Consider the following 10,253-nt stretch of genomic DNA (forward strand, 5'->3'; position numbering starts at 1 on the left):
ACTGATAGATAATATTACGATATAATAGATTATGCATCGTGTTATGTTCATATTTTTTGCCTGTCTTAAATATGAGTAATAATTATTAATATTAGTTCAAATCTTTGTGCAATGGTGCAAACCATTAATATGTCAGTGCTAGTTTATATCATATAATTAACAGAGTCAATTACACGACCATATAGCCTGCAACATGGGACATTCTTACTTTTCTTAAATAAATCCATTATAGCCTTAGGAAGTGGACGCAATCACAAGAATAATCAGAATCACATACATAAGTAACCCACCTCTCCTCCTTCATCTCCCACCCTTGAAGACCAACACTTTGGATATAGTGAATTAAAGTTGTGAATTATCATTTCGATCAGTGGATTATACTTTAAATACACCCTATTAATTCAAACGGAAAAACAATGTAATAACAACCACACCAAAATCCACAGTAGCCGTTTGGGATACGGTTTATTTGTAACTAATAGAAATACGATATAATAGAAAATGCATGTGGTTTAATCAACACGGAGGGAAAGTGCATCGTAATGCGAGATGGAGCGCTGCCACCAAACGCGCCGCTCTAGATCCCGCCGCTCTATGATCAACACCGCGTTACCATAGCGACCAGACCCGACCCAACGGAATCGGTGCTGTTGCTGCTGCTGCTCCTGCTCATCATCACTCTCCTCTCTTCGCCGAACGGGTAAGGTGGGCATCTATCCTGTGAATTAACCAGTCATTATTTCCCCATTATTGTTCCCCCTCTCTTATCTCAGATAGAAAACATTTATATTTTAACGCTTTCCCAGAAGGGCGACGTTCGTCATGTTTAATAATGCGGCCGTTGGACGGTAACTGCTGGTCTGTGTGCGTCGTTGGGACGGCGCTGGCCGTCTGGATGTGATGTGGTCTGGTGACAACATGCTGGGTCTTTTCTCCTGTCTCCAATAGAAGCAACATCAGTAATCATGAATAACGACCAGCAAACCACTAAATCGGGCAAGTACAACAAAGGCCTGCGCACTGCATCGGGGCTGGTCCTTAGCCTAGCTCCCTGCTAGCACAACGGTCGGGTCCCTAGCCTAGCTCCCCGTTAGCATGGGTACGGTTCCTAGCCTAGCTCCCCATTAACACCGGTCCGGTCCCTTGCCTAGTTCTCCGTTAGCATCGGTCGGGTCCCTAGCCTAGCTCCCTGTTAGCATCGTTCGAGGTCCAGAGAGGCGTTGACGATAGAAGGGAACACGCACGGGACTACCGACCGGTTACCGTCGGGTCAATTTAATAACTTAGCATTTTAAAACAACGCGTCACTACGGTTGTGCTTTTCATCGCGATTCACTGCGACACCCTGAAATGTCCGCCCTTCCCTTGGGAGCACAACACGGCGGGTTTAACCCTAACAACCGAGTCGGTTACTCCCTGCTGATGATAATAAAGGCATGGCTACGTTTAAGAAGCTACTTCCGTAGCAACATCCGGCCTTCCTCAGCGGGAGATGAACGGGTTCTTCCCAAGTCATATTTCTTGGCCGTTTTGACTCCGCTCACGTCACACACAACGCACCGCAGCCTTTATTCACGCAGTTGTATGTCACAAAATATGTTCCATAGGTATTTTTTTAGCGTATGAGTTGTTGCTACGTGCGAGTAAAGGGGTCTGCACAGCCCTCTGCTGGCGGCACCAGCTGAGTCATGTTCCAGGGCTGAGGAGGAGGATGAGAGGTGCTAGACTGGGCGGGGTGGGGCGGGGGGGATGCTGCGCTGCGCTGCTTACTGCCTGCCTACTGCCTCGGAACTGTAAACGGTACATGTGGGAGTACGTGGCGATGTATTAACTTCCCCATCCACCCTTATCCACGCCACAGGTTTAAAAACCGGGTACCAAAGTAACAATGGGCCGACCTCCCAGATCCCGGGCCTGTCCACGGAAGCTGACAGCCTCCCAGAAGAGAAGGCCCGTGGAAGGAGGGTGGGGGTCATGGAGTCTGACTCTGACTATGTCAAACTGGCCAAGCAGGGCGGACAAAAGGGTAGGACAACTCGAGACGTTGCAGCTCTTCTCATATATGTTTGATATTTTGTCCCGGGTGGGCCCTCACTGTTTGGTGTGCTTTATTTACTGATCCCTAAAGGACTTCTCTGGCATGAGGAGACTCTTGCTTCCAAACCCTCTCAGTATACGCCTTCAAACTGGTTTGGCGACTCTGAAGAACCAGCAGACGACAATGGAAACATAAGGTAGGTGACCAGAATATTTAATTACCACCGGCTGTTAATTATCCACAAACAATATATCCCTTAATCATCCTTGCTATTGGTTGACGGTGAATGGTCATTCATCAATACAGATTGGATTTCCATACAGTTAGTACTAGAGCACCAATTATTTATTGAAAATCATATCCTAATGATTAATAAGATTAAAATACAGACCACCCTCTTGATTATCATTTTAATTATGAATAGCATTCATTTTCATAGAGACAAGACAATGTATAATACTTTTTAATTCTAAATTATTATGCATAAAAGGGTAAAAGAGCCACAGTGCAAGGTATATTAATGACCTTCTTCTTCTCCACACAGTAACGAGGATGTAAAAAAAAATGGTGCCTCCTCCCGACTTATGGCCGCTCCATTCGGGACGGATGGTAATATGGAAAAGGGTGATGGCAACGGAGTGAAGGACGATGTGAAGGACGATGGGAAGGACGATGGGAAGGACGATGGGAAGGACGATGGGAAGGACGACGTCAACAATGAGGTTTAAAAAATACATGCATCATAGAAATAGGAGCCTAGATCTGCCCGTTGCTGAAATTGTGCCTGTTAACATGCCGGTGGTTAAAGTGTGTTTTTGTTTTGAGTGCAGCTGGATGACGAGGAGGTTGTCAGCCCAACTGATGACGAAGATATGAGCTCCTCCTTCAAAAAAATGTAAGTAGGTTTGGTCACAAGATGGCAGTGGCGTTCCTCGTTTAGTCTGAGAAGCTGAATGAGGCGATGACTCTGCTTTGGGGTGAACAGACTCCAAACTCCTACTGCAGCAGAATTCCTTATCTTGTATTTTCTTAAAATAGTTTTTAGCCTACAAGCGACGCCCTAGGAAAGTGTGAGACCAAGCCATGGGAACCCCCCCCCCCTGCTTTGCAGCATGTCTGCTTTTAAATTAGATTTGGCGTTCATACGACATACTTAGTAATTAGTTAGCTGTAACGCTTGGACACATTCCCAGATCCCTGACCTCTATAATTGTCCTTGTTGGTATTGGCACAGCTTCTAGGCCAGCAAATGTTTGTCCCCGTCTAGAAGAATGTCAGCGACAGGTCATAACCCGGCTCTGATAGTCGGGTTATGACCACGTGACTCAAGGCATCAGACCTGTTCCTGTTTCCCCCTACATAAATTGTGTGACGAATTGTTTTTGATGGGGGGCCGGGTACATTCTGCTCTCGGTCATAGTTTCCCGTCCGCACTGTTATTGTAATAGAGTATCTCGGCCCTGACTTTGGTCACGGTGATGTCAGGCTCCGCTGGGAGTCTGTTCCGATAGCCACACCCACTGCAGTTGCTTTATGGGTCAATGTTTCAACGGTCTTCACCGACCACCTGGCTCTGTTGTTAATGGATAAGTTCATGAATAAATTAAAAGTGTTTGGTGCTGGTCTATTGTTCCAGGGCCTTTGATAAGAAACCTAACCCCGTCAGCATGTCCAAGCTGTTGAGCTTCGGTTACGTTGAAGAAGAGAAAGCTACACCCGAACGTAAATTATCAAGTGAGTACTTTAGATGGGGTTCCCCCCTCTCTATTGTTCATTACAGATCAGTGGTCAATTATCAATCACGCTTGGTCCGATATTGTCATTAATTAAAATCAATCATAATTAGAATAGATGGTTTGAGGGGGAAATAATAATGAAAAGTAATGTCTACCTGATAAGTGGGAATCAACTTATGTAAATAATACATAACCAAATATTGTTTTTGGTGATGATGAAAAAAATAAGCATAACTGGTAGGGTGCTTCTGGATGTCAATCATGAAATTTGGCTTCAGTCAATAAAGATGGCCAGCTGATTGTCACCCAGATAAGAGGACGATTTGGGTACAACAAGTTGGCTGACTCAATTGTTTTTGTCTGTCTGTGTCCAGAATAAACAGATTGACCGTCTGAGACCGGGAAGAACACACACACACACACACACACACACACACACACACACACACACACACACACACACACACACACACACACACACACACACACACACACACACACACACACACACACACACACACACAGAGGATACCATTAATTTCCCTCTGGCCAAAATACGCCGTCCCTCAGCCAGTGATACTAGTAATAGACACTATTTCCCTCAGCCTGTCACACCAGTAATGATACCACTTCCCTGAGCTTGTAATGCTATTAACTGATTCAACTTTGCATTCCTGTCTCTATTGCTGTTTGCATTTGAATAATGTAAGCTAATGTTAACAGATAACATTATACCAGATAACATTAAAACTGAAGATATGCCAGTTTTATGCCATTCGTAATGAATGTGAGATGGCCTCCTAGTGCCTGCCAGGCCTGTTATTAATGCCCTATATATATGCATATAAACATATGAATAGCAACTCATGTCCTTGAAGTTATGCCTTATATGATGAGCAGTATGTGTGTAACATTCGTTTGTTTGGTTCTCCTATGTCCTATAATTGTCCTCAAAGCTCTTTTTTGGGAGAAATTTCAATAAAGTGTTTTGTAACCTTTCTTGTAGTGATTGTGTGATGCACAGTTGAAAGCCTTGAAGACATTCGCTTTGCAGTATCAGTTTTCCACGTTTTTTTTCAGTATTTACAACCTAGTATTATACTATTAACCTAAGTATTGTGTTGCAATGTTCATATAGTCAAAGCAACTTCATGTTGTGTAACAGTTTTGTGGTGTGGTGCTATCCCACTATTCTATATTACAACTCAGTATGTCTTGCATTTTAAAATTGCTTGAGAATCCACTTGTAGTGTTTCTGTCCGCAAGTATATACTTCAACTGCAACGGGAATTCCTGACTTTAGCAATCCATGTTTGTTTGTTTTGAGTGTTTTGCCGTTAGGTACATATGACACGCCTTCCTAGGGAGCCAATCGTCCCTCTCACTAGATCAGGGTTCACCACTATATCAGCACTGCATCAAGGGATCGTAACTCATAAACCAGCGGTGAGCTCTCTGATACCAAACCAACTATTTACATCAGAAGATTTATATACTTTGATTTCCAAACCACTGCAGCCATGGCACCAATTCTGCTCAATTGCTTGGGAAATGACCGGAAGGAATATTTGGAGTGAGTATATGAGTCTGTTTAATTCTACGATAAACCTTTTTTATCAAAACCAGTTCTGTCAGGACGAAACGGGTGGGTTTCTGGTCGTTTATTGCCGAATGAAACTGAGCCACAATTTATTTTCCACAGAGAAACATTTCATGTGAACAATCCCAACTTGGACGGCATGGAAGAGGACATTCTCTATCACTTCAGCCTGGGCACAAAGACCCACAACCTTCCTGAGATGTTTGGAGACATCAAGGTTTGTGAGAACGGGTCACAAGAACATAAAGGGCTTCTGAAAGCTGCTCTAGGAAAAATAAGTGGAGGACATTTTTCGCTCAGTGGAGAAGGAGCTATTTTCTTTCTATTACTCCGAGAGAAAGTCATTTATTTTCCTTTCTCCTCATATAGTTTGTGTGTGTTGGGGGGAGTGCCAAACGCATGAAGGCCTTTGCCCAGTTCATACACACAGAGCTGAATCTGCCCGGGAGCAATGATGAACTCAAGGACATCTGCGAGGCAACCGATCGCTACTGCATGTACAAAGTTGGACCCGTGCTTTCCATGAGCGTGAGTATTGCATCACCGCACTTGTATCCTAACAATGACATGGTTTTAAACTGACCCAACTCTGCCATTATGAGCCTCCCAGACTCACAAGCTTTTCTTTTTGGATTGTATCTATGGCAAGCAAATAACATTGTTGTTTTTTTCTGTTCACTTGCGCGTTTTAGCATGGCATGGGTGTCCCTTCCATCTCCATCATGCTGCATGAGCTCATCAAGCTCCTTCACCACGCCCACTGTCGGGACGTGGTTCTCTTTCGCCTGGGCACCTCTGGGGGAGTCGGTAAGTTCATCACCTCTTCCGCTGGGTTCAGGCAGCCTCAAAATAGGCCTTGTTCAGACGGGGGGGGGGGGGAAGCTTTTTATTTTTATTTTTTACATGCCCTCATGTTTTGCCTTCCAGGGCTGGCTCCGGGGACGGTGGTGGTGTCAGAGAAGGCGTTGGACTACAACTTCCTACCCCAGTTCGAGCAGGTGGTCCTGGGAAAAGTGATCATGAGGAGCACGGAGCTGGACGCGGGCGTGTCCCGGGAGCTCCTGCAGTGCTCCAAAGAGCTCCCCAACCTCCCGGCAGTCATCGGGAACACCATGTGCACCAACGACTTCTATGAAGGTGAGTCTCGCGCCTCCTACCATCAAGGCCCATATGGTTTGCGTTGGGATGTTGACTCGACCTCTTTTGAATCCATTTAAAGGGGTTGTGTTGTATTGAGGTTACGTCATTTCCCCCCAAAAAGGGACAATATAGGACAACTTAACTAACTTAAACATGCCATCCTCTGCCTCCCCAGGCCAAGGGCGGCTGGACGGAGCTCTGTGCTCCTTCTCCCACGCGGAGAAGCTGGAGTACCTGCAGAGAGCCTACGAGGCCGGGGTCCGCAACATCGAGATGGAGTCCACCGTCTTCGCCGCCATGTGCCGCGTGTGTGGCCTCAAAGGTGAGGCCTCAGAACACATGACATGTCGCTTTAGGTTACCGCCATCCCCCCCCCCCCAGCACAATCCCCATTATCTAACGGCCCACTGGTGTCGACGCTCCTCGCCCTACAACCATCGGCCCTGCGTCGCCGTGTGAGGCTCTCTCTGATGTCTTTGTGTTCCACCCGTTCTCCAGCGGCCGTGGTCTGCGTGACCCTGCTGAACCGCTTCGACGGCGACCAGATCACCAGCCCCGAGGACGTCCTGGTGGAGTACCAGCAGAGGCCGCAGGTCCTGGTGGCCCACTACATCAAAAAACGCCTTGCACTCATCGCCCTGACCCCGCCCTAAAGCCTCAAGCCCTGCCCTAAAGCCTCTAACCCCGCCCTCAAGCCTCTAACCCCGCCCTCAAGCCTCTAACCCCGCCCTCAAGCCTCTAACCCCGCCCTCAAGCTCTCTAACCCCGCCCTCAAGCCTCTAACCCCGCCCTCGAGCCGCCAACCTTGCACCGCTACGAATGAAGTGTATATAATATATACAGTATATTATATAGATATGTGTATAATGATGGATTCATGTGATTAACATGTGGATATGTGTTCTTACTCCTCACGCTTTGGTGCTTCTGATAAGCTTCTAGTTATTATATAAAGAGTTACCTTTTTCGACCCAAAGAATGTATGATTTTATTACAATCACTTGCTCATTATTTAACGTATTTAACAAAATAATTTTGTTCTGTATTTATATTATATGTACTGTGAAGTGTATTGTGTATAATGTTAGTGTCATGTTGAATATGAAAAAATAAAGTGTTCTAAAAGCTTATTTCTCAGTGTTCTTTACAGTTCATGGTATCTCTACACTTTACACACCAAACGGATACATGTGAAATACATAGTGTGTTTTGCAACACACTGGCCAATTAAACGCGTTATCAGAATAATTCAATTTCTATAATAATAAACGTATACAATCTTATAACTAGCCAATTACCGGTGGAAACATGCTCATTTGGCATCATAAGCTCCTTTCATTTGGTAGACGATGAGAAACATTATTAAACAAATATTAACAAAGTGTCATAACAGGGTTACGCCTACATATATCATTCAAACGGATCGTGGTTCTAAAGAGTCCATAAACACGTGGTCCATCAGCAGTAAATACAATGCTAATCCTTCTAGAAACAAATGACCTAAGCTTTCTACATGATCTGATAGTCTAAACTGCCATACTGCTGCGTGTTTATGTTTTGGTCATTTCCCTTCGTAAGACCCAGGGGTTGGGTCTGTCCTGAGGAAGGCCGCCACCGTGTCTCTGCGAGGGGCCCTGGGGGGCCGGATGTCGGCCAGGACCTGGCGTGCGTAGGGGGTCTGGTGGAGACCCGCCTCACGGAGTGCCTGCTCCACGCGCACCCTGGGGTCCGACACGATCTGGACACAGGGACGCATGACCTCAGACGATTCCTACGGACGCCTCGTGTGGAACGGCCACAGGATTGACCCTGTTTTATCATTATCTTTTAAATGCATGCACACAAATTCAACCGAGTACAAGAGTACACATTTATGCCGTTCGTGATGCTGGATATTTTGGAGATTTAGGATAAGTAACCAATTATGTTCCATATTCGTAAACACTAAACCAATATGATCCCTCCACTGGGCAGAGGGTCCGAAGCGAGTACCGTGAACGGCCCTGAAAGTCTGTGACATTCCACCTGAGTTAAACATTGTTTTGTTGTGCCAGAGACTTGCCTTGCATAACTTTGTATTCTGGGTCGTATGTCATTCAAACATTAAAGGAGCACTAACGATGTAAACAATAAAGAGGGTCGCTCGAGTGACTCAGCAACCAGCCAGTGAAAGTTCCACTCCAGAGATTCTTTTACTTTATTTGAGGTACCATGCCTTTGAATCCTTCATAACTACCTCATTACCCCATTATCAGGGCATATTTCCTCAATCAAATGTATCGATCTGACAATAACCCGTGACCATATTGCGATTTTCTGGTTGGCTGAGCTTCAGTTGCAAAGCTGGAGCTTATGGCTATGTCTCACCTGGCTGTCTGTGTACGTGTTGATGTTGTATAGGGGCTTCTGGGGCTCACATCCCTCCTTCTGACGACTCCTCCATGCTTCAGTTTCCCCCATCATCCTCTCTGGGTCGGCCTCTGCTACCACGGCAACCTTATTGACATTAAGCTTAAAAATATTAAATCGAAGAAATGCAGGAATACTAATCTTACTAATCCAGCGTCTTAGAGTACCATATTAAGCGCTATATACATTTTATTTATTATTATTTATTTATTAATCTGTAATTTGTTTAAGACGCATGTCATAAGTGAGGGGGTGTTTGGTCCGGGCGTTCTTCTCCAGGATGCCCACAGATGCGCCGCACACTTTGGGTTTCAAACCCAAAACCTTTCAGCTTCAGAGTCAAAGACCCTAGCGACTATCTTTCTATCCGGCCACCCAGTATAATGAAACAGTGAAGCAGTGATGTCAAACACTTCACCAGTAGATGGCAGCAAAGTCTCAATGCCGACATCAACCAGGACCGCCATGGAGCGCTAGACCGGACCGACTGACTCCTTTACTGGACCACCGGGCTGCTAAACCGGGCCGCTTGACCGGTCTACACGGCCGCTAGACGCGACCACTCGACCCGGGCCGCTGGACCAGACCTCCCGACCTCCGGGCCGACGCACCCACCTGGCTCCTGAGGGCCTCCAGGCGGGTCCGTGTCTCCTCCTGCTCCCTCTGGCGCTGCAGCTCCCCCGCCTCCCTCTCCTGCCTGCGGAGCTGCAGGGTCTCCTCGCGATACCGCACCCTGGGGAGACAGACGTAGGGGGGGGGGGGGGGGGGGGGTTCATCTCCACCTCTCTGACACCGCTCTATCTGCCCTCCCCAGACAACCCCCGCAGGTGTCTGAGGAGAGGGGGGGGGGGAGGGGGGGTTCATGTGGCTGCCAAACGCCCTTACATCTACTGTCAAACCCCCCCCACCCATCCCCCTGTGTCTCTTACTCCTGTCCCACCCCTTACCGTCCTGCCAGAGATCTTGAGCCACAGGGGCCAAAGGTGTTGGAAGTAAGTAAATAGTCATGAGGAGCAGGAGCCTGTTAAGGGCTGATTACGGTCCCACCACGTTCACGCAACGCAAGGACCACGCAGACGCTTCGACGCAGTCGTGAACCTTTATGGTTCCGCGTCGGGTTCTGGTGAGCGGACCAATCACAGCCCTTGCTGCTGCGTCGCCTCGACGGAAGGTGACGATTTTTGGTGAGGCGCACGTCAGGCCTTTGCGTCAGACACAAAGGCCTGACGTGCGCCTCGCCAAAAATCGTAACCTTCCGTCGAGGCGACGCAGCAATGGGTCCGTAACCCCCTTGCCTTGCGTGAACGTGGGACCATAATAACCCCTTAAG

General features: G+C 47.0%; 3 protein-coding genes across 5 annotated transcripts in view; 2 read left to right on the top strand and 1 right to left on the bottom strand.

The window, feature by feature from the left end:
- The first annotated feature begins 611 nt into the window (after positions 1 to 611).
- On the top strand, positions 612 to 4,238 carry LOC130373016 (uncharacterized protein C7orf57-like). Of its 3 annotated transcripts, none has more exons than XM_056579218.1 (8): positions 612 to 700; positions 949 to 996; positions 1,862 to 2,026; positions 2,129 to 2,234; positions 2,583 to 2,760; positions 2,869 to 2,933; positions 3,675 to 3,772; positions 4,149 to 4,238. In XM_056579218.1, the coding sequence occupies exons 2-8, from the start codon at positions 966 to 968 to the stop codon at positions 4,151 to 4,153; spliced, it is 648 nt and encodes a 215-aa protein (XP_056435193.1). In that variant the 5' UTR covers positions 612 to 700; positions 949 to 965; the 3' UTR covers positions 4,154 to 4,238. The 3 variants fall into 3 exon arrangements, with proteins under 3 accessions (XP_056435193.1, XP_056435194.1, XP_056435191.1); XM_056579219.1 differs by having other exon boundaries at positions 656 to 705; XM_056579216.1 differs by having other exon boundaries at positions 681 to 700; positions 807 to 996.
- A 931-nt stretch (positions 4,239 to 5,169) lies between these two features.
- Positions 5,170 to 7,636, top strand: upp2 (uridine phosphorylase 2). The gene is made up of 7 exons (XM_056579215.1): positions 5,170 to 5,347; positions 5,477 to 5,591; positions 5,744 to 5,902; positions 6,067 to 6,181; positions 6,302 to 6,511; positions 6,690 to 6,836; positions 7,013 to 7,636. Exons 1-7 carry the CDS (start codon positions 5,295 to 5,297, stop codon positions 7,165 to 7,167), a joined length of 954 nt encoding a protein of 317 aa, XP_056435190.1. The 5' UTR covers positions 5,170 to 5,294; the 3' UTR covers positions 7,168 to 7,636.
- Positions 7,637 to 7,659: 23 nt separating this feature from the next.
- The window catches only part of LOC130373715 (coiled-coil domain-containing protein 148-like), a 23,746-nt gene continuing 21,152 nt past the window's right edge, over positions 7,660 to 10,253 (bottom strand). Inside the window, exons 12-14 of the mRNA XM_056580337.1 lie at positions 9,539 to 9,656; positions 8,882 to 9,010; positions 7,660 to 8,252 (exon numbers count right to left, since the gene is read on the bottom strand). Of these exons, the coding sequence (XP_056436312.1) occupies positions 8,076 to 8,252; positions 8,882 to 9,010; positions 9,539 to 9,656 (424 nt within the window). The 3' untranslated portion in view covers positions 7,660 to 8,075. The remainder of the gene's footprint in view (positions 8,253 to 8,881; positions 9,011 to 9,538; positions 9,657 to 10,253) is intronic.

Source organism: Gadus chalcogrammus, chromosome 20 (genome assembly GCF_026213295.1).
Source record: "Gadus chalcogrammus isolate NIFS_2021 chromosome 20, NIFS_Gcha_1.0, whole genome shotgun sequence".
Classification (NCBI taxonomy): Eukaryota; Metazoa; Chordata; class Actinopteri; order Gadiformes; family Gadidae; genus Gadus; species Gadus chalcogrammus.

Coding starts and splice junctions, on each gene's coding strand:
- LOC130373016 (XM_056579218.1), top strand. CDS start 966: ATGAATAACGACCAGCAAACCACTAAATCGG. Junction 2,235..2,582: donor GACGACAATGGAAACATAAG/GTAGGTGACCAG, acceptor TTCTCCACACAG/TAACGAGGATGTAAAAAAAA. Junction 2,934..3,674: donor AGCTCCTCCTTCAAAAAAAT/GTAAGTAGGTTT, acceptor CTATTGTTCCAG/GGCCTTTGATAAGAAACCTA.
- upp2 (XM_056579215.1), top strand. CDS start 5,295: ATGGCACCAATTCTGCTCAATTGCTTGGGAAATGACCGGAAGGAATAT. Junction 5,903..6,066: donor GACCCGTGCTTTCCATGAGC/GTGAGTATTGCA, acceptor TGCGCGTTTTAG/CATGGCATGGGTGTCCCTTC. Junction 6,512..6,689: donor CACCAACGACTTCTATGAAG/GTGAGTCTCGCG, acceptor CTGCCTCCCCAG/GCCAAGGGCGGCTGGACGGA.